Genomic DNA, 24,412 nt, shown 5'->3' on the forward strand with positions numbered 1-24,412 from the left:
TGTTAGTTTTGTGAACATTACACTATATATTTCTCTGTATTTTTCATATCCTTTCTGTAATTCAGTTGTTATGGGGGGAAAAATATCTAGAAAATATTGTCTTAAAGTGCTCTACTTGAAGAAAAGCACATGCCAAACATTTCACTGTAATACACCAAAGAAAGTTAACTGCAAGGTAGAGAGCAACCACAACAGTAAGTTTTGAGCACACTAAATTAGCCACAGGGGCAGGCTTTTTTTCTGCCTTTTTTTCTTATGCTAATATGCATAATTATGTATGTTATTAAAATAAGGAGACTTAAGCGCTGAAAATTATTGAATAGATTTAAGAATGACCAGGGAGCAGACCTCAAAGGTGATAAAGGTGCGGATGGAAATTCTGGTGCAGCTGGCATCACCAAAGTTGGGGTAGCTATGGAGTTTTTATTCAAATTAATACAGGTATCCTGGGTTCCTGCTCCATCAGGTAGATCTGCAGGTATACTTTACATATATTTATGACATGTGGGAGAGAAAAATAAATACGTGATTTTATGACAGATTGTTTCAAGACAGCAAGAGTAGGACAACTATTTTCCAGTTGCTCTGGATCAACTAAACTACAAATCTGGAAAATCCTCCCTCAGGACAATGAATTCACTCTACAATTTAAGGCAAAACCAAATCTGGACCTGGCTGCTCAAAAAGAGAGGGTTAAAAGTGAACATTAAAATAACAACCCAAAACCTTGGAAATGGGGTACCGCAGAAATAGAAATAATCTAAAGCACATAAACTATACATAAAGGCTAGACATTGCCTAAGTTTTAAGTAAAACTGGTTTAAAAACTACTATCTACACACTTCAATGAGGGCTTTCTACTTCTATTTCCTGTCCTTCCAGCTGGTGAAGAGAAGAATCTATTTTATCCAAACAAAAATCCCTAGCGGATTACTGTTAGAAATAAACAATAAAAACCACGAGAACATCTGTCTTGCACAATGCCTGCCTGAAAAGCTGAATATTATTAAATTATTTTACTGCAGATCACTGATGAAAGAGAAATTTTTATTTCATTGTCAAATTGATATTTCGAGAAGATCTCTAAAATTTAAGCTTGTTTGTTTATATAAAAAAAAAACCACTTATGTTTCCAACTATCAGATATATTCTAGGAATCAGACATGAGATAGGGAATGTTTGGCAGATACAAATGAAAAAGTGGTCAATTTTTGGAACAGTAACAAGAAGTCCAAAATTTAATGCCAATAAGTTCCGTGCAATGAGGATATTGGGTGAAGGGATAACATCTTTCAAGCAGTAAATGAAATTCATTTCACACATTTACAAAACGTTTTTGGAACTAGTGATGTTTTCACAATGAATTTATAGAAAATTAACAATTTGGTAGTCTCTCTCAAATTACTCCCATATCCTTAAAAGATAGACTCTACGACTGTGTTTAATTTTACTCAAAACAGAGACTTCTATTATTTTGATTATTTAGAGAGGGTTTATTCTTCTGTTTTTCCCTACAGCAATCATTCTTCAACAGGATAAGAGCTGGTAAGGTAGATAACCATAACGGTAAATTTAATAACAATATGAAAATATTCTCCTTACCTAGGGATGTCTCCAGAACATAAAAATACCTGAAGGTCAAATTATTTTGCCCTTAAAAAGAAGGCTTTACAGAGAATCTAAGTGATAACCTTTCTAACCTTTCACAGTTTTCATGGCATTGATGTTCTCTGAAATGCCCACATTTCATTCTGTTCATAAGGAAATTGTAAAAACCCAGGAGAACAATTTAAATACATTACTTCACATTCCAACTTTAATATGCAGTACTCTATCAAATTATTATATTGTGTGTATGTGCATTCAGTCACACACTTGGGTTTAGTAACAGTACTCACTGCCAAGTTAAGTGATAGGGGGGCGTGGAAATTAAATGGATTGGCACTTCTCATAAAAACACTCTTCAGTGAAATTATTGAAGTGGATGTTTTCCCCTACTGTCCCTAAGGATTTAACCCAAAAAGTGTGCAAAATGTGATACTCCTTGGGTCATCATTACCAGGGCAAATCTGTGCAGTGTTAGGCATCCACACTGGTGACTGTTAGTGTTAGATAACTTATCTATTACCTGAAGTCTCCATTTTCTGTTTGTCTTTTCCTAAAGATAAAATCACAAATACCATAAGCTACTGCTGTACTGTATAGCAGAATAAACCATCTGAAAAAGAAACTCAAAATGGTTCCAAAGGTCCTCTCAAGTTATGACATTGTACAAGGTAAAAAAAACAGCCCCACCAAGTCTTCTGGGGAAGCATCTGTTCACAGGACTAAGTCCATCAGAGGAGTGTGGAGGTCAGCTGCATAAACCCAAACCAATTGCAATGGTTCTCATTGAGCAGTTGTGAGAAACTGGGCTTTTATATGTGCTTCACAATCACCTTTGTTTGAGGTCTCAAACTTTATCTGGTTCAACAAGCGCTGCAAAAGCCGAAAGCGAACTTTACTTCATATAATTCTTACTCTCGTAAAGGTCAACCATTTTATTCATTCCTGCAAATCTCATGTCAATTTCAGTAACATAAACATACCCCATTTTTAAGATGATCAGGAACTAAAATACTGGGATGGTTTTAAACAATTCAGAGTGCTTCTACTATGCAGCTGGGATTTAATTGTTTCTCTTCCTATAGGCTGTGAAGGTGCAATGAAATGTCATCCCCATGCACGAGAAGACTATTCATGGAGTCCGAGAGACTCAAAAGAAAAACAGACAGAGCTAAGATAAAAGCAACTTTTATTAAAATACTCTTCAAGCTTCAAAATGCATAAATTAATGGACGTGTAGCTACTATAATACATTATTGTACAGGAGAACCATAGGGCTGTGAAGCTTTCATAAACACAAGAAAGCCTATAAGCTTCACTCTGCAATAAATAAATACTACTGTCTAATCTTGTCCCTGCTAGATGTGCTGAAGCTCTTACACAGCAATATTCTGCTCAATTATTCTTTTTTAAGTTTTCCAAAACTTGAACATATTACTACTCTAAGCAGCAAAATCTTTATATTGAGCTTTCACTTCAATTCAAAATATTGGAACATTATTTTTTAAATTTTTTCTTTTCTTTGCTTGAAAGCATTCTGTCTTCTTGCTGTACTTTGTAAAACATTTACAACTGCTCTAAAATTGACCTGCTGAAAATCTAGTGAAATCCAAGATAATTTTCCTGGTACATATGATAATTTGAAATAAGTGCATAGAATCCGCTCTTCATCTTCTTCCTCCAACCCCAGAATCAAGGTAACACAATTTCCTATTAATTTGTTCAAAATTTTCTGCTTTCTAACAGCCTACAGGAACTCAAACTCAGCAATGCAAATGACTTCTTTCAGACAGAAAACAGAACTTAAACAGCCATCTCCTCCCCCACATCGGGAGATTCAGCCACCCAAGTTGTTAAGTTTTAAATATGTATTTTTTGTCAACTAATGATTAGCACAAAAACATTTTCATCCCATTTTTACACATCAGTAGGAAAGTGTTAGAAAAGTATAGAAAAGGCTAGAATTTCTCTTGCAGAAAGGCTACTGAAATATGTTTTCTTTTTTCATTTTTTTTTCTTTGTTTTATTTTTTTGCAAAGCAGATGGAAAAGAAGAAAGGAAGGAAGTGTTTGTATTTTGCTTTTGCAACTTGGGTAAAATCACTGGACATTAAGAACACGTGCTGAGACTTCATGGTGCCAGTCACGTAATTTTGTATATTTGGGGCTAAGGACGTGGATGGGAACCTTTTCCCTGTGGAAAGAAGTGATAGAAGAAAAATAAGAAAGAAGGAAAGAAAGAAAGTTTGTCTTACGCAGTTTCACAAGTGAGCATGCAAACTCCATGCACTATCCCTATTGCATTGTCTTCCTCTCTGTGAAAAATTTGGATCCAGTGTTAGTCAAAGTCAGTAAAGAAAGTCTCACTGACTTCAGGAACCATTAGATTTAGCCACTGGTTGGTGCTCCTTTTGAACAATGCTTATCCCAAAGCAAGGAGACAGCTGACCCTCGCAGCCAGAACAGCAATACCTCCCACCTATGTCTTGCAATCAGATCCACAGTTACAAATCAAAAATGCCTGACTACACTTGGAAAAGGAAAACACAAGCTGACCTCATACAGGTAACCAAACTGGTCCAAGTTTACAGAAAACCACTACACAAACTCCTGCACAAACATTACTACTGGATTGCACCAACAGCTTTTAAAAAGGTTTTGTCTATGGAGAAGATCTTGATTTTTACATGCTGAAGTAAAAGGCAAAAAGGGAAGGAACATTTTAAAAAACACCCAGATGTCACACAAGTGCACCAAACACTACAAAGTTTAGAATTAAAACATGCAAGGGATTAAACTAATAAAAATGTGAAAAACATCAACTCACTTAGTCTTCTTTGCAGCTTCATTTTCTGGTTCTTTCACTGAAAGAAAAGAGAAAATTTTTATTTTCTAGGGCACTAAAGACACTGTACCACAACACTGAGATTCTCTGCTGTGCCAAGCATTCACAGGAATTCACAGCAGGAAATTATAACAAGGCTTGTTAGGATTCTTTGATTCTAAATACACCCCAATGGCTGTGAGTTATGTCTATAAACTTCAAGAGCCCCTTTTCAGCTAGTAGGACTGCTGAAAAGTGGCTCTGCTGGCCTCTGCCCATCCCCTTGGCCTACTCTCCATGCTGGCATTGAGAAAGGTGATTTGAGAAGGTGAAGATTAATGGAAGTTAAGAGGTATTTTCTTTTGGATGAACATCCAGTGGGTTTATATCAGGTGATAATCCAAGCATCTGTTTGCAGCCAGGCTACTTCCCACCAAGGTTCTAGAAGTCAGCACAAGGGATAATGTAAATTCCCAGTCCTGATTTTAAGGCTGGCAAATCAAGTTGCAGTAATTTTCTTACAGCATTTGTCAACATGATAAATTCATCTTTACTGGATAACATGTTACTTGATGTTCAGGTCCTATGCTCTGCCCTTACAAGGACTGATGAAGGGAATTGAACACAGGACTACAAAACAATCAGATCCAAAGTCAGAATATTTATCACACATGGACAATAACACTTATTTTGAGAGATGTTATTACTGGCTTCTAAAAGTAGCTGATTTAATCAAATCTCTCCCTGGAGAGGAGCTCCAGTTGCCTCAATTCCTTCTTTATTGCAGCTCTAGCTGAGGAAAGCTGAAGAATTGAGAGCTCAAAGCCCCTGATAGCACTTCTGGTGGCCTTCACACAAAATCACAAATCTCAGCCAATGACTTATGGCTGACAACATAATATGAAATTCAAGTTTTAGCATAAAATTATACGACTGGAAATGATCTGCACCACATCATCTGTTCCACTCCAGCAATATATGTAATCACACCATAGCATAAGCAGCAGGTGGAAACATAACCTGGGAATAAACTGAGGAACTATGGATTTATGTTTCTGATTGCTTACATCATTGCAGACCACGTACTTTTGTATGACTGACAAAGACTTTCTACATGCCAGAAAACACCTATTTTTCTGAAGCATTAAATTTGATCACAAAAGTTGCCATTTTGGTGATATGGGGGAAAAGAAACAAATATCTATCTTTCAATACATCTCGGACTAGTAATGGAAATTTTAGGATTTATCTAGAATGTTTTAATTCAGCTCAATTAGGAATAATGTCCAGCAATGTATATATCCTGAACTACTAAGTAACGGCAGGGCTTTACAGTAGTATTTCCCTTTCTGTACCTCCCGTGGCCCCCAGGTTTAAAACCCCCAGTCTGTACAGAGGCACAGGGCATTGCTGTGCTGGCAGGACAGAGGTACTCACTGTGATCAGTGCCAGTGATCTGGGCGAGGATGCGGAAGGAGCGGGACTGGGTGGTGCCCGTGCGGGGGTGCCAGTCCTCCGTGTCCTCAATCAGCCGCTTCTTGCTGGCGTCGCTGTGCGTGGGCGTGTGGTAGAACTCCGTGTAGGTATCCACGATGTGCTTCCGTGGGGGGCTGCCCAGGGACAGACAGACAGACACAGCCGTGAGTGTGAGGTGCCTGATAACACCTCACTCTGGTCACCTACAAAGGCACGGGTGCAGCTGCGACTTTGCTCAGCATTTAAAGGCAACTTGTGCGTTGGGATGCAGAAAGGCAGCAGTTGAGGCCCAGCTAAACAAAGATGCAGTTTTCTGAGCCAAACACACCTTTTAGAATTACTCTAACCCCACCAAAATATTTCTCCCTGTTTCACTGATGGAACACTTGAAACAGTAAAAGACAACATTATCAAGACATCTACATGTTTAAACTTTTACCGTTTGGGTGGGTTTTTCCTTGGAGGCGACAGAGTAAGACAGCAAGAGAAAGTTTTCCCAGCATAAACAGGAAAAGGAGAAAAAGAAAGGAAGAAATACAGTCAGAAAGCTGAAATTAAACAGAAATGTAGCTAATTATTCTACTGAATTAGTTCTGCGAGAAAGGCACTAAAATCCAATTAATAGCCATATTCTAGCACTAAAACCACTGCATAGAACTTGCATACAATAAATAAACTCACAGTGGTTTCCCTATAGGGATGAGAGGGGAATTTGTTTTGGTAAAGCAGGGTAGTCTACCTAGCTCAGATCAGGTGCTCCTTGACAAATTCTCCCTTTAGCTCCTGAGGGGCACAGCACAGATGTGTGCACGTGCAAGGACCACCCAGTACACACCAGGTCTTTTGCACTTGGCAAAGCCCAGATCAGAACCAGGCCACCTGAAAGCACAGATGGACACGTTCTGAGGCATAATGAGGAGGCACCCTTTTCGAAAGAAGAACAGGGGGGTGATTGTTCCATCTGGAAACCTTCCCTGCAGTAACCTACAGGTTATTACCAATCCTTGCACTAACAAAACTTTCAGGAGCACTGGATCTAAAAGCCTTGATTGCAGTAAGTGATGTAAAGAATGCGTCAATTTGGGAAATTCGGGAAAAGGGAACAGAAGACCCAAACTATATAAATTACTCCTAAATTCTACACTTATTCCAAAGCATTAATCTGTAAGACCCTTTAAGTGCACATTTATTTTTACATTATTTACAGGAGGAAAACAATGAAAACTTAGCTACTAGGAAATAAAACTTCTAGTAAGTATTAAAAATCAAAACCCAATAAAGCTTTAAAAGTCATTTTTATTTTTGACACTACCTCCTCACTGTACTTTTATGGTTCGAAGTATTTCTGGGGAAGAAAGGTGGAAAATGAGTGAGGAAAGATGTTAACTGTTAACAAGTAAGAATTAGGCCCATTAAATGGAATGCAGTAGTAAAAACTTAAGCTTAAAAAATACTTAATACTTGAAAGAATGTGAAAGGTATGGTACAAAATTGTATCAAAAGATTTAATTTATTGACACACACTATTAGTGAGGAGCATATATCACATATCAAAGTTAATAACAGAGAAAGAGGTACAGAAACAAAGGTAGTGGCAATTCCAGGGTGGGGAACAGAGAAAAATGTGTAAAGCATCTTAAACAGTTAATAGCAAAGATGAAATCTGAAAGTTATAGCAGTAATTAAAGGTGTGGAAATACATGAAAATTAATTTAATTATTTATGTGCAGTTTACTGCATTCTAGCAACTACCCCAGCGAAATAAGCAGTCTTTCACATTTGTTGAAAGTTGTATAAAGAAAAAAATTCCCGCTTACTTCTCTCATCCTACAGGTCTCCTTTTTAAGGGTTAAGAGTCTACTAGTAATGACTCACTGAGGCAACAAGGTGGTGCCAGAGACAAAGGAAAACTCAGTGAGACAGGCTCGCTCTTAACTCAGCCTTGAGGCAAAAGTGAGAAGAGAGAAGCCAATAAAACCTCAGTCATCGATCATCCTAATATGCACACATCAAGAGTATATGGACGTTAGTTTTCTTTTCCTGTATGAATTCAGAATCCAGGTCTTCATTCTACAGTTCTCAAAGTAACTTTATTTTTATACTGTATTTCACCACTTACTAGTTGTATTACCAACACCAATGAACCACAGTCGCACTAAGAATTTATCAGTACACACAAACAGCACACGAATGTTTTGTAGAATAAAAATGAACTGCAAAATGTAGCAGAGTGAAAAGCAAAGTCACATCATGTCCAATGCAGATAAAATAATGTATTACACTAAGAAAAGCTGAAGCTGTTTTGCAAAATTTAAATATATAACTCTGTAAGAGCTGTAATTTTGCAAAACCAGAATACATGCTGGTTATTCCAATAGGAAAAATAACCATCATTCAAGTCCAGTGCTGTTGATACTAACTTTGTCGGTGCTGCTATCTGCAAAGGAAAAAAAAGTATTTGATGTGTTAAGTAATTCTTTGCTTCTTAAAAGAGAACAGGAGTTTCCAAATCCAAGCTCTGGTAAAGCCATATATCACATAAGTCAAACTTATAACATCAAGAGAACCTACAAGAGAAAACTTTAGCCCAGCTGAACTTAAACTGACTGAAGTCTATGGACATCTTACCTGTTTTAAGCAGCAGGCACATCACATGCAAGAGCTGGCAAAAAGGTCTTGATAAAAGTGCAAGTGCACACAGGCTAGTGAAGGCAAATTGCTTGCTTTCTAAGGCAGAACTAAACAAGGGAAATTAAACTTCCTTTCCCATCCTGAAGTCAAATAGTTTATATCCTGAATTTTTTTTTGAGAGAAGTCAAGAGGAAGGGAGGAAATTGTGAGTAAAACAAGGTGCATGTCAAAAGAACTGCATTTGTTAAGCAGTGCCATCTATGAACAAGGTACAAGTTGGGTTTTTTGCATGTTTTGAGAAAATGAATCATACAAGCCACAGAAGAAAAACAGAATTCATTACAGACTGATCAATTATTCCAAACTTCAATGTTTGTGTTATTTTATAGATGCCATTGATAGCATTTTAAATGGTGAGACATTAAAGCATCATTGTAGAAATTTAACTTTCTTGGGTAAAATTAAGTAGTGTAGCAGCAGACCAATATAACCACCTTAGTGGTTTTTGTCTGCTTGTTTTTGTTTTGTGCTTTAGGAATGCAGGACACTTAGGCAGCCCAAGCACAATACTATAAGAAAGACTGCAAAGTAAAGTAGGTTTTTACAACTCTGAAATGTTTTCAAACTTTTCCAAACTAGACCTGTGAGGCTGATAGTGAGACAGGGATTTCTTCATCTCTCAGCTGTGATTATTCATCCTCTTTGATGGTATTATTCATTCCTCTAAATAAGGTAGGGCACATAGCAGTGCTCACCCAGTCATCCTATCTTGATTGTAAAGTGCTTGCTCTGTGCCTGCAGCACTTCCTTGAGAAGACTTAATTTTGTTGCTATTGTTCCTCTTTTTCAGTACTAATTGCTGCTTTTGAATACTCCTTACACAGTTATTTGCTAAAACAGTATTCCTGGAAAGATAAGAGAGGGTTTGCCAAAGTGTATTCAACAACTGCACCAGCAATAAGCAAGTCCTTGGGATCTCTCAATTTCAATCCACTTTTTGCAGAGTGGATTCCTGCCATCTGTTTAAGAAAGGGCTGGAAGTTACCATGGCTACAGTGCAATATAAAATGCATATAGGCTGATTGTGAGTCCACACATGGGAAATATTCGTAGTACAACATAAAGGGAATAAGTACCTAAAGAAGTTTTGAGGCTTTTTTACTCCATAAGAAACTCAACTGAAACTGCAATTTATTCAGTATTTTAGTTGGCATGGATGTTCACCTTTCCATAGGGTTCTTCATGTAATTCCTACACTGAGCGAATACCAGAGAAGAGAGGCACAAGGCCTATTCTTCTAGTCCCTTTCTTTTGTGGGATGGAAAATACTAACCACAGCTTTTAGGTTTTAAGCTCAGGTTTCATATTCTTAAAACTGAACAGAAACCTTCAGTTCCCCTCCTGCCCTTTTTATTACTCAATTCAACATTTAGTCACAGAGGCCAACTGGCTCATGCTCAGCCTCCTCCTCTCCCCCCAGCACAGCAGGCACTAGGAACTGGACCCTGAGGTGCTACAGCTCCCAAACTCTGCCCAGGAATTTTTGGGAGAGCCCAAGGCATCCCTAGCCAAAAATCTTGCTGCAGGTCTGAGTTCCCAGGACTGCTGCTGGGCTCTATTTAGTTTACTAATCTATTGTTTACTGGTCTAGATGCTACACCAGATAAAGCCTTTTATGTCTCCTTATAGTCGCTTAAATGTTCAGTCTCTGATGCCCACTTCAACACAAACAGTTATTTGAATAAGGAAATTACTCACATTTTAAATCTGCATTGCTTGTTTAGGGTGAAGGTAAAATTTAAAGTTGAGGTATTTATATTACAGCACTGCAAAAAATCCTCTTAACCCCATCAGCTTCCTAGAAAACACCTTAAAGGTTTTCCAGTGTTGTGCAGAGAATTAATGAGGCATCTGTCCATTTGCCTCCCTCCCTTTTCCACTCGAACTTTAATCCACTGGTTCTGCCAGGGTCACAGTTGGTCTCCCAGAGCATTTCATTCCCGGCCATCACGGCACTCACTCACCCTTCTTGACAGACTGCTCTGCATTTTTGTGTGCCTGCTGCTTTCAGTTGCTGTATTGAGTGTCAAAATACACAGTGAGACTGGACATTGAAATTAATACCAGGCTTGTTGTAAGGTGCAGAACACGTGGTGATAGAACACATCATGTAAAGGATTCCGTGGTCCTTGTTCAATTTAGTCATGACACTTTGTAAACTGATATGTCACTCGTGAGAAAAACCACCACCAAAAGTCTAGCTGAGTCCCTTGAAGCATCGCTTTGAAAACAATTTCTGAGAGATCGACTTCTGAGGAGTAAACAACCCCTCCAAGCTGTGTTTTCCTTAGCCCTCAAACAAGCCCGGCTTTTTTCCTGTGAGGAAAGACCCTCACAGCAAAAAAAAAATCCCACCTACCCATTTTGCTGTTTACTCTCCCCCTGGTTCTCTCTGCCTCCTCGTCGCGGCCCCTCGGCTGCGTCCTGGGCGCCGTCGGCGGCCCCGTGCTGCCGTGGGACAGGAACTGCAGGTTTAGGAGCGCCCGGCACGGGTGGCCACAGCTCAGCGTTAGGCTTGGCGTTAGCATGCACTCCGGGCACGGCACACGCGGCCGACGCCTGCGCCGGCGTGAAGGCGGAGGACGGTGACGGGATGGAGGTGACCTTGGAGGAGGTTACAGCTCCAAACGGCCTCGGTGTCTTATTGAAAGCCACGCTCGCTGGGGCAGTGACTTTGGGTGCAACAGCAGAGGCAATGGGCACAGGCTTAACTACTTCGGTAGGTTCTGCCTACGTGGGATGAAGAACAAAACAGAAACACACAAAACCATGCCAAACACATGCACATTCCTCAGCAGGGATTTTAGCTGCTCTTAGGGGAGATGACCCACCTAGTGTGAAGCAGAGAAGCAAGTTTAACCAAGACTGCAGCCATGAAATGTATGGGAAAACAACCAGAGCCGTGCATTTTATTAGAGGGAATGATCCCAACATGCACAATCAATATGAAATTCCACAATGCTAGCTCCTCTCGGCATATCCAAAACAGACACTCCACAAATCAAACTCACAAGAAACTAAAAAACCGCTCTGTTGCAAAACCCATCGGGTAACTCGTGGAAAAAATTAGAGCTTTTTAGGAAAATCCACATTCCATGTCTCAAACCCATTTTGAGATATGCACGTTCCCCATACACAATTGGAATGTGCAAATGTTCACACACTGATCTGTTGCTAAGAACTTTAAGAGTAGAACGAGAGAACATTGATGGCCTCCAGTGTCTCCACATACCCATTGTCAGATAGCACACTCAAGAAATCTGATTTTTTTGTTTGGTTGTTTTTTTGTGCTGGGAACTACATTTTAACATTGTGGTTCCCAAACTGTGGCCTTTAAAGGTCATGGTCAGCAGAACAGTAATATACTACACATTAATTATGTCCACTGGAAAGACTTTTCAAGTACAGTCTATTTATAAGTATTTTCAAGTTTGCAAACAGCTTTTTTAACAGAAAGGGGGTTTTGAAACTGCTGCATAGAATAAAACATTAGAAGGACTCAAGAACAAATAATTCTCCAGGGCTTGAAGGAAAGTGAGGGGACTTGTTCTCTGAAATTGTAGTATTTGGATAAGTTTCTCTCAAATACAAGGAAAGATTTCAGTGTCCATTAAAAAAAACAAATCCCCACAGAAAAAAAAATATTAAAATCACTACAAAAAAAATCTACCTGCTTCTGTTTCTCTCTTAGGTACAGAGGGAAAACATCAGCAATATCTTAAATAAAATTCCAAGAGTTGGAGAATAACATTTATTCATCTTTTTCTTTTTATTTTTTTTTCCTTTTTGATGATCATTTCCAGGTCTCTCCATTCTTTTTTAGGAGGGGAAAAAAAGTGATCAAAGATCCAATGCTGCAATACTCTTAATGTAACACATGGAAACCAAGCATGTTATACTGAAAGTTTGAATGCCAGTGCTCATCAACAACAGGGTTTGACAGATGGGTATCAGTTAGTTCCACATGCTACATTTCTTGGTTCTGATGATGAACATACCTTTGTCACATGAAAATGATCAGGTTTTTGTATAGAAGACACTCTGGAAAAGAAAAACAAACATATTTGTAAAAAATGAATTCTTTAATGTTTAAGCATTTCACTGTTCTACTCACCACATCCACCCATAGATACATGAAATATTTAATTTTCTTTCCTCTATACAAAACAAGAAGTATTCAAGTTAAATCTACAACACTGTTCTTTCAGTATCTACCTTACAAAAAAGGGAAATACATATAATCCAGATGCCATGCTTGCAGGGGCAAAAAAAGATATAAAAAATAAAGGAAAAGTTGCATAGCATGTGAAGATGATGTTCTGCACTTGGCCTTCTCCACTCGTGCATGGCTGGTGACACACATTATGTCCACATCAACAGCAATTCTCAATAGAGAGAGGGTTTTGTCTGCTCTGGGGAACAGGTCCCTTCTCCCCTTTCCCATAGAGTGTGCAGCCTATGAAAGCCTGACCTCTGGCCCTCCACAGCACTGGGGTGCATCATTAATCACTCCTAATTGCAGAGCTGTCAATTTGCAGCAACAAAAGAAACAAGAAGGGAGAAAAAAATGCCGATACATATGGAAATATTTCTTTCTTTTTTAAGACCATCTCTGTCTTAGGTATACTTCTTCACTTTTAATACAGTAACTTGAAATGGTTTACACATCTACTAAGCTGGACCAATAGGAAGAATTAGGAAGACATTAATTATTCAAGCAACCATATTTCACACTGGAGAAAAAGAAAACCTTCTCTTTGCTAATGCTGGACTTTCGTTTAAGACTCATAAAAGGAACAAATTTATTTTTCTTTGGTTTTTACAAAACAAAAAAAATTGAGTTTGCAATGGATGACATTGCCTCTATACTCATCAACACAGCACTGAGCAAAAATGATTTCACACCACTATTACCAGACGACTGGAAGACATACTTTTCAAAATTCATCTTCAAAAATATCATACAAAAAGAAAAAAAAAAAGGGTGGGAGAAAAAAAAGCTTGATAACCAAAATGTTCACAATGTTCCTTTTAAATAGACAGACAACATTTTCCCCACAAACATACTTGTACCAAGGACATAAATTTGTGTGCCCCAGACATACTTAAAACAGTTTAACTTGGCCTTGTTGACTTCAGACCATAATGAGACTAAAAATCGGTGATTTATCCCATATTGAAAAGGGAAAATGCTCGCCCAGCAAACTGAGCCACCAAGATCATAATGTGAAAAACGCACAGTAGTTAGACAAGACAGTACAAAAGGAAATGTACACTTCAAGCTGAAAAGCAAAACACATCCAACACACACATTCAAGAAAATTCTTCCTTCAGGGCCATTTCCCACAATATTTTCATAGATACCACTGAACTGCACAGCCAAAAAGTAATTAAACCGCAGAATGGTGCATATTCCTTAGCTGTTAGCACTTCACTTGCCGCCTAGCAATTAAACATATTAGAATTTCATGCAGGTTTGGTCCCATTGAATGTATGAATAACTGATGATAAAGGTTTTCAGAATGAGATGATACACTTGTCTTGTTACTACTTACTAGAAAAAGCAGGATGGCTTGAAGCATGGTATTTTCTGAATGATTTAAAACCAGCAGTTCAGCATATTAGTTTATGCAATACTTTCAATAACATACAAACACAGCAAAGACAAAAGAGCTCAGTATTTAGGCTTATTATAAACAACTCACACAAAAGACCTTGGCAAATGGTCACTGTATCAAACTTCATAAGAATTACTATAAAAAAAACCAGCAGCTGCAGTCATTGCTTACTGACAAATTATAAATGAAAATAGAAGTGCACAAATTTTTTGTACAGCTTCTATATCAAAGTCATTCATTTTTTATTGGAGGAAAAAACCCCAGCTATATATTTAGCTTGTGTAAACAGCTCGTTTTGACCAAACATGATCATATTTGCTGTCTAAACATACCAGAAGACAATCCTCTCTGATGAATACTTTCATGACATTTAATGTAATTCAAAACATTCCAACTTCCAGAGCAGCCTTATTAGGAAAACAAATTAGTCCACTCTTCACTGTAAGCAGTAGGTCCAGCAAAAACTATTCATTCTTTAAATTCCCCTATTATTCATTCATTTTCCAAGTATTTTACCCAGTTAAAAAAAAAAAAAAATACAAGCAATCTGACAGAACCCTTCTATTGTTACCAGAAGGCGGAAGAACACTTTATTAAAGCTAAAACTACAGTTCTTCATGCTTCTGCAGTGAGTACGATTTTATACACCACCTCCACAGGCTGACCATCAATGGCAACACTGTAATCTCAATAATCAACATTATGGAGGAAAACCCTCAGCCACTAAACCTCTAAATCTTCACTGAACCTAGAATCCAAAGGACATGTCAGAGCTGTCTCCTCTGAACTCCATTTAAAGCCCCATCATCCCCATCCATTCAAACCCCCATAACTTAAAAAGCAGCTGAAAAACTCGATGGGAAAGTCACAGGAAAGTAACTGTATCAGCTCTGGTATCAACATAGCTGTTGTGTTTGCTGTTTTCATATTTCTGTAACCACAAGGATTGTTCAAACTCTTGTGAGAACTACAACAAGAAGGTGCAACACCTTTAGTGAGTAACATCTAGGTTGAAAAAGTCTTTAAAATTTAACCCAACCATAAACCTAACACTGCTATGTCCACCAAATTAAGTCAATGATGGAAAACTTCCTCTGAATGTTATATGGTGTTCTGAACTGAATCTTTCTAATAGAAGGATAGAAAAGAGGAGGGATTCCCTTCCTATCTCACATCCTGCCCTCCCAATTTTTAAAACTAACTCCTTTTTCTTAGCTGGTGAATCATAAGGAGACAAGTTTTGGCAGTGGATGCTACAACGCTGAAAAGCCACTGGTCAGATCCTCCTTCCAAAAACCTGAATTTTTCATGGTCTTGCCATCGTAGTCTGCAGTTCTATTGGTTAGCCTAATTGTACTTCTAGAGAGCAGACAATTGACAGGGGAGAAAGCCAAATAAATTTGATGTCTGTAAATTAGCCAACTCATGGAACAAAGATGACAAGCAGAAAGCATTTAACATATGTAACAAGCCATGACTTTTACTAGGGGTTATCTGAATAAAAACAAATGTAGACACAGAAAAAAGAACAATCCAAATGTATTTCTTTTCTTTCCTTAAACACAAGCCCCTTCTCCATCACAGACGTAATTCATTTATAACCAATTTTGCTCTGGCTCACAACAATAGAAGAACAGGAAGATTGTAAAGCTTGCTTCTTGTTGCAACTTACACACCTTCAGAAATGGTTTCCTTGCACACATTAATACAAAAACATAAAATAGTGTTTCCCACAGTTTTGTAGAAGCACATATCACCCCAGGCAACATCACGTGGTACATCAGCACCTCAGCAATCTTGCCGGGGCAAGCATCTGTGGCCTCAAGACTGCAAACCTGTCCACAGCCCAACATATAAGCAGAGATAGCAAAATCATCACTAAGTACAACTCATTGAAAATAGGAACCTGTTGCAGTCACTGAAAAAAAAAGAAAAAAAAAAAAAAAGAAAAAAAAAAAAAAAGAGAGATTTTTCTTTTGCCTTGAGAAATAGCAATGTTTTTAAATCTGTACTCTGGTCATTGTGGTTACTAAGAGATGGATGTCAACATTTTATTTCATCAGTCATTCCCTTTGTTCATAATGCTAGCTTACATTTAGTTGAACATACCGAATTATGACAAATAGTGTTAATTACAATCAAACAACGGAAACGTCAGTGCTGCACCCAGAGGGTGGTTGGGCACTAGAAGAGAGCTAGTTTGTGAGTCACTCTGAACAGATGCTACACTTTCAGTAAGTTTAAAAGGGTGTAAATTAACAGAATGTGTCTGTCAGCCTTTTACATTTGGTATACACCATAAAACACCTGCACAATCTCATAGTGTGCCTCCCCTAGCACACCAGGGTACACTAAGTCAGGTAAAAGAAAGAAAAGCTATGTTCTTGCTTTACTGGCTGCTTGACAGTTGGCCAAATCAAATTTAGGTCTCTCCTCTCAAATTTAAATAATGTTTGTGATTTCATCATGATGTGTTAAAATAAACAGTGCTGATATTTTAGGAAAGAAAAAAGCTGCCCTCTGCTTTGGTATTCCTACCCACAAAGGTTTAGTTGTTTTTAAGACCTCCCAAAGACAACTACTCCTCATAGTCTCATTCCTGTGGTCTGTGGCAACCCTACCAATACATTTGTAAAGAGAATTTAAGTGTAGGCAGATAATATTTTATTCTATTACAGCAAAACCAAAAACCAAACAAAAAGCTAAGGAAAAAATACCACAGAATTTATCTCACTTACCTTCTGTCTGTCAGAGGCTTTTAAAAACATGTTTTTTGCTTCCACAGAGGCAGAAAGTTTAGCAACCTGGAGCTCCCATGCTATGGTTAGCCCTGGACTAGGAGGGCACGTCTGTACACACCTGCCCATGACTCCCCTGATTAAAGCCCAAACAGGTAAAAGCATCCCCAGCACCAAGTATGGCTGATGCCTTATATATATTTTTATCAGTTATGCCTTTCTGAAACTAATTTTTTTCTTTTCTTTAAGCCTTCCTGAAGCTGTCTTGCCAAGTAATAGTATTGACATAACAGCTAAGTGCAAGTGACAAGATAAAATAATTATAGCTGGTCTTCTAATAAACTATAATTTATACATTTGATTTTCTTTATCAGTGCTTATTAGATAGCTTTTAAAGCTACCTTTTAAAGACAGACATCTTAAAGAAAAGCATAGGTCTAAATAACTCACAGGTCTAGTCAGTCTTCCAAAATACTTTAAAAAAAAAGGGCTCAGCTTCACATTGACTTTAGTCTGTCATCAAATCTAAGTAATAATTTAAAAGATTCAAGACTAAGCACTGAATTATTTTTTCCAGTGCTTTCCACATTATGGTGACTAATGTTTAAATTACCTCCTTTGTTTAAAACATAGCCCAAATAAACTCAAAAATGTAGTCATATCTATTTTATCTGGAATTCACCACAAACAGCTCCCCAGTCCCCAACATGTCCTTATTTGGTTGGTGTGGGGTTTTCTTTCCCTTAAGCATGTGTGTAGGAATGAGCATTTTTTCTCAAATGAAGAAGCTGGCAATTTAGAGAGCTGTTAGATTATATTTTACTTCTGGGAGCCAAGCACACCTCTCCTCTACAAAGCAGCTCACCCATTCATTACTTTCAGGAAGTCTGTAGTGGAAGGACAGCGGAAGTATAATTAACCAAACAGGATGAAAACTGTTTCTGAGGTGTCAGGCAGCAACAGCAAAGAAGAGCTCTGTCTTTCACTAGGTCAGTAGCATGGGAAGCAGTGTCACCCACCCAGACTCCAAAAGTATTTTGTACCAAAATCTGGCAAAATCCCAGCTGTCCTACCACCTCCTGCTTCTTCCGCACTTCAGGTGATACACGGAACAATAGAAGCAACCTAATAATTCAGCTTCTGAATTTCCATCTGTGGTGTTTCAATCTGTGCATCATCCTAACTACAATATACATACATGTGGAGAGTCTACCATGGCTGCATGGCTGTCAGGAAAATTACTGAGCCTGGGACTGCTCCAGAAAAGCCAGGGACATGGCAGTAGTCACCAATAAAGAAACGCGATGATAAATATATTTAAAAGGTTAAAATTGTGTTGGTTTTAATAGGAAATAATTATTTTCCATTAAGGCTAGGAATATCATTAAGTTTTGTCTGACTTCACAGCAGGAACCAGCAGCAAACCAGCCAATTTTCTTTCCCACTCAGCCTCCAGACACCTCTGTCCTCCCTCCCAAGTCACCCCAGCAGCAAGGGATGAACATTCACCTCGAGGTGCACGCGCACAGGACCTGACTAGCAAAGTGCCACAAAGGCTGTCAGGGGCCTTTTCACCTCAGGGACACTGCAGCCAGCACATACCTGAACCAGCCCTCATTGCAGCAGATGTGTTTGGGGGGGCTCCCACAGGCCATCCCCAGTGGGGAAAACCACCACAGGTGGCACTGGCTGTGCATAGCAGAGCTGAAGCACTATAAACCACATGCCAGAATTATTACTCTACCAATTTAATGAGCATGCATTTCCAGAAGCTGTTAACTTTTCCACTACAGACGCTTGCTGTTCTTGCACTTTATCATTTCCATGTATTGTTTATATGGTTATATATTTAAGGTCACTGGCTTAGCAGCATGTATTACAGGTCTAACATGCTGAGAAAAGCTATTTATGTATCAACATGGCTGTCTATTGTAGCTTTACATACCTAACAACTTCAGTTTGGGAGTTTCCTTATGTTTTCCTTTTCTTTCAACTGTCTGCATTAAGACCTCAAGTTAACCTGGCCAACAGGTCTCAACCACGCCTTCAAGAGAAAGAGAAGTCAAACATCAACTGCCACAGAATGAGCTGCAGCTGGAAATTATTTTGTTTCCTGCAGAAGCTAAGCAAGAAAGACTGCAAAGCGGCAGAGACCTTTAACAGTTCATTTTGGTAGTCAATAAATTGGCCAAGGAACCAATTATTAGGCAAAGGTGCATAAAGCAAAGTCCTGTAATTCTTCTGCTGTTCGCAACAACCATGCAAGAGGAGAAAAAATACTAAGTCCATCTGACTCCAACTGATCCAGCTAACCATGAAGTTTTCCATTCCCACCATCTATTTTTGAAAAAAAAAAAAAAAAAAAAAAAAAAAAAAAAAAGAACCTTTCATTGCTCTCACCTCAAAATACTTAGGGGGTAACAGTCATAGCACACTTACAGCATATGAAGCAATTAAGTTGCTTTTGTGGGCAACTAATCACTGATGGAAAACATCTGATGGCCACAAAGCCTGCTGAGATCTGTCACAATGCTGCAAACATTACTTTCATCTTGCCTCATGGCCGAAGTAAGTGAGTAATATTTGACAGGCACAGTATGTGTTTTTATTACCTCATAGGGTTTTGTGCCACAGACACATGACTTTCTACTGACAATATCCTGGAATTTTTCAAAGGCAGTAATTATTCAAGAAATTGTAAGGAAAAAAGCCCTTAAAACAATGCAGCTGTAAAATTCAGCTCTTACTTGGACACTCACCTCTGCAGCTACTGCTTACTTTTATATGAGGTAGTGTAACAGATACATATCTAGTTTAACTCACAGTGGTGTTAATTTGTCTTTAGCAGTTTTTCATACCTCTAGAGAATACTTTATACCTGAAAAGCTGTCTGCTCTTCCCAGCATTCCCAAACATCCCATCATTCTTATGTTTTCATGACACTATCAGTATCTTTCAGGAAGACATTTATTTTCCAAACAGCCGATCATTAATTTATTCTCATTTTACTGTTTCCTAGAGGAAGGTGGTAAGAATTCATGAGTCAGGACACTAAAATTTTGATTCTCAACAGCTGAGAACTTGCATGGCAGACACAGGTTTTATTTAACCAGTGTCTCATTTTTTCCTGTGGGCTGAAGCTTGGGAACAGTTTATCTAACAACACTTGTCAGTTCCTTTACTTGTCTGAGAGGTTTTTTTTTCCTATTCTTTACATTCCACATACACAGAGGCGCAAAATTAACTATCTGAGCTTAAGAAAATAACCAGTTACCTGCATAGGTACTAAATAAACTACACAGCCAGTGCAAGCTAACTTGAACTATTTTCAGCATATGAAGGGCATAGCTCATATTTAAACCATATAAGCTTTTTAATCCATTAGAGACAACTGTCCCTTGACAGATCACCACATATCCTTTTATAATTAAAGAATGCCTGCAAGTTAGCATCATAAACCATGCATGTTGGAGAGATGTGTTTTTCAAAGGAAAGCAACAGGTGTGGGGCATAGTCTCCATTTGGAAAACAAAAGTGTAAATAGAGACAAGTAACATCATTCATGGCACCCAAATAATGAGATGAGTGTTTATGAAGGAAAAAAGGACACAGATTACACAGCTGACTGAGATAAAATGAACTTGGGCATCTTTAGGTCAGGTAAACTACCCATACTTAATCAGATTTGACCCACAAAGACCCCTTAGTAGAGAAAATAGTGAAAATCATTCTTTTCCCGTTCTTAATGTTGTTCCTGTTATCTCAGTGTTAGGTCAGTTTTCAGAAGATTTTAAATAAATGCCATCAAGCATGTCCCACAGTCCAGATGACACCAAATACACCCCCCCCCCCCCCAATTTTCTGCAAAAGAGGACAAAAGTGCCTCTCTCAAATACATTCACATGCTATTCACATTCAAAGGTAAGGAGAGTAATATTTTAAGAAATGTTGAAACTTTCCAAAATGCAAGCTTTTCCATTTATCTGGACCTGGCCAGGAGTGCAAGGAAGCACCACTGCTGACGCATTACTGCCGAGCAACTGCCAAATCCCAAGGCTACTTCAGGTTCTAGCAAAGTAAACCAACAGGACTTCAAAAACTTCTTGATCAGAAAACTTTTGGAGATGGGTCAAATTTCTTCAAGTTCACTGTCTTTCTGGCCGTCTCACTAAACTGTTGAATTTGATGGACATTTGACTTAACCCTAGCACTGGCCGCTCAAGCCGCAGCAAGAAAGCTTTGCCTAATGTTTGCAGAGAGCCATTGTTTTACTGAGTTTCTGAAATCTTTCTAAAAACACTTATCCTTACGTAACTGGTCTAGAGAAGAAACAAAAATAAAAGATCAGTGTCCCTGAGCACTAGAAACAGTACAGTTATGCAATTCTCAGGAAGCTTTTAATCAGAGTCTTTGTAAATTAGTAGCACAGTCAAAACCAGATCTGTGTTACTGCATTCCTTAGGAAATTACAGTGCACGCAAAGCACATCAGACTTCCAAAGCAAAACTCCCACACCAATACAGCTCCCTCTGTATTTCCTAGTTTGAGACCTTGACAGCTTTGCTCTTGGTCTCCTCTGTAGGACATAACTTTCTGCAGCTGAATCAGAGGCTGCTGGAAACTTCCTCTAATAAAAACCCTAAGGGAAAAACAAGACACAAGGCAGCATGATGACAACAACGATGACAAGACTGGTTTCCATCAATATGAAAGAATTTCTTCAACTTCATGTTCCAGTCCTCAAACACTCACTGGCGCAAAACACGTCTCAGCAACAGGCACAGAACAACATTAGCTGTTACTACAAATTGTTTTTATAGCTGCACACTGAGATGAAAGCAGAGGCTAGACCACTCCCGGCATTCTTGTCTCCTTTTTGTAACTGGTTTGCAACCATGCTAGGCTGGACATGACCCAGCAATGTGTGCCTGCAGCCCAGAAAGCCAGTTGTGTCCTGGGCTGCAGCCAAAGCAGTGTGGGCAGCAGGGAGAGGGAGGGGATTCTGCCCCTCTGCTCTGCTCTGCTCTGGTGAGACTCCTGCATAGGACAGACACAGGTCTGATGGATTGAGTCCAGAGGAGGGTCACCAAGATGATCAGAGGGATGGAGCACCTTTCTTATGAAGATAGGCTGAGAGAGTTGGATTATTCAACCTGGAGAAGTGAAGGCTCCAGAGCAACCTTACTGCAGCCTTTCAGTATCTGAAGGAAGCCTACTAGAAAAATGGTGAGGAACTGTTTACAAAGGTAATGACCTTAAATTGAAATAGATGAGTTTGAGACTGGATATGAAGAAAAAAATTTTACTGTGAGGGTGTGAAGCACTGGAACAGGTTGCCCAGAGAAGTTGTGGATGCCCTACCCTTGGAAGTCTTTCAAGTCCAGGTTGGATAGGGCTCCATGTAACCTGGTCTAGGTGAGAGCTGTTCATGCCCATGGGAGAGGGCTTAGAGCCAGATCTTTAAGATGCCTTCCAAGCCCAGACATTCTATGATAAGGTGTTTCTGTAGCAGCACTGTGTGTTTTGCAGATCCAGCTAAAGTCTGAAGAGAGGCAGCACACTGCAGCATATTAGACACACACCATACAACTCAGTTACAGTGGTGTTTGCTTGCTCTGCAAGAATGGTGTTAGATTATTTTTGTACATGTCTAAGAGCCTCGTTACATCATGCACCCTCTTAATAAAATATAATCAAGGACTGATTTCAGCAAATGAATGCATCCCAAATGATTCTCTGTATTCCCCCAAAAGCACACAGATATACCCATGAGTAATTTGGACCAAATACATGTAATCAGGGGCATGAAGGAGGAGTTTTAACAGCTGCATTGCTCTGATGCAGCTGTTCACAATTACTGACTGTTGCAAGACACTTTTGATTGCTGTGTGTTTAATCTATATATAAATGCATTATTTTGCTACTCAAAAGCTTGGCATTTAGATGGTATCTGAAAGGCCTCAAAACTGATGTCTGCCTGTGATGTCCCAGCTGGCCTTTCAAAGTGTGCCAATAGAATTAAAATGCCACCAAAGATCATGCCACTGAGGTATCTGTGTTATTTTAAGAAGTGAAGATAAACTGTGGCCAACTTCGGATTGTTTCTTTAAGTCTTCAACTAAATAACTACAGACACAACTTAAAATAAATATGCAAGGTCAATGGCATCACAACTTACATGCTAGCTAACGAGCCCCTGAACTTTCAGAAAGGTATTGTATGGGTTGCAGGGGTTAAACTAGAAATGGGTAAAAGGTTTTACTTGAAAGCGTGAGTGGCAAATGCCCACCAGTCACATGGAAGAACCTACACACTGTTTCAATGTTAACCAAAAAAAATTGCTATTTGAGAGCAGTTATGAGCAGAACATTTTAATTATCTACCTGAAATATAAGAGCTTTGAAAGCATTGGCACATTGACTCCAGAAAATATTAGTTCAAAACAGTTGGAGGCTAATTTGATCATGTAAATTATTTTTATAAAGATGCTGCTTTAGTAAAAGATACTGTCTTTGCAAGCCAAGGGAAGATGTGCAACTTCATGTTCTACTACCTGAAGGCATTTTTTCATGAGAAAAAATGTCATGGGTCTCAGCTGCTTACTACAAGATTTTTTAGGCACTTCTTGAGTGATCTCTTTGGACAAAGATGAAAGGCTCAACTGTACAGACATCTCTTAATAACACCCTTATGTTATAAGCAGACCAGTGACCAATACAATTTTTCTTGGCCCAACTGTTATCTTCAAGAGGAAACATCCACGAACATGGAGAAAAATAAATCATAGACTTGTGAAAGACTTAAGATTTCTGCAGTCTTTTGCAAAAAACAGGAAGCATTTCTACACAGTCTTGAAAAATATTCTGTGTGTTTACACAAAGCCTGGGTTACCATGGTTTGGACACCAAAGTAGTAGTGCCAGTCACCATCTAGTCTCCATAGGTGATATCCCATAGCCATCTTCACTCCAGCAGCCACATGCACAAAGCCTGATTTTTCAACTGAAGAAGCACAGAGAGTTTGAAATGACTGACTACAAGAGCTCTCTAATCCCACACTGAAAGACTTCCATACCTACCATCACAGAAATCTGATCACCTGGGTCCTGCCCATTTTTGCCAGTTTCCGCCAGTTTCTACCAGTTTTTCCTTTTGCCTCACTGCCTCACCATTAGCAATCTACAGTGACCTAAGGCAGGGAATAGCATAAGACAATTAATGACATGCCCTGTATCTGTTATGTCCATTTTTACTTACCTACACCTGGAGCAGTTATGCCTGACAGATCCTCTTTAGGAAGAACAACTTAAAGCAAACAAACAAAAGAATCACAAACAAATTCTACTCGGACTGATGAACAGGCAGGAAAAAAAAAAAGCTGAAAATGTCAAGAGGTGACTTAATTCAGTGATTAATCATGACACAAGTTTTCCATGGAGTTAAAAAATACAAAACTAAACAG

General features: G+C 38.8%; 1 protein-coding gene across 4 annotated transcripts in view; it reads right to left on the bottom strand.

Moving 5' to 3' along the window:
- Nucleotides 1–24,412, bottom strand: part of PDLIM5 (PDZ and LIM domain 5) — a 123,671-nt gene that overhangs the window by 43,491 nt on the left and 55,768 nt on the right. The window contains exons 4-9 of one of the 4 annotated variants that reach the window (XM_083860777.1): nucleotides 12,594–12,636; nucleotides 8,325–8,341; nucleotides 7,217–7,249; nucleotides 6,344–6,361; nucleotides 5,866–6,038; nucleotides 4,432–4,468 (exon numbers count right to left, since the gene is read on the bottom strand). In XM_083860777.1, the coding sequence (XP_083716903.1) occupies nucleotides 4,432–4,468; nucleotides 5,866–6,038; nucleotides 6,344–6,361; nucleotides 7,217–7,249; nucleotides 8,325–8,341; nucleotides 12,594–12,636 (321 nt within the window). Of the gene's footprint in view, nucleotides 1–2,793; nucleotides 3,799–4,431; nucleotides 4,469–5,865; nucleotides 6,039–6,343; nucleotides 6,362–7,216; nucleotides 7,250–8,324; nucleotides 8,342–10,954; nucleotides 11,326–12,593; nucleotides 12,637–24,412 lie in introns of those variants that run through there. The other 3 variants (XM_083860778.1, XM_083860779.1, XM_083860776.1) reach the window with 3 other exon arrangements.

This window comes from Zosterops lateralis (genome assembly GCF_965231275.1).
Source record: "Zosterops lateralis genome assembly, chromosome: 5".
Lineage (NCBI taxonomy): Eukaryota > Metazoa > Chordata > Aves > Passeriformes > Zosteropidae > Zosterops > Zosterops lateralis.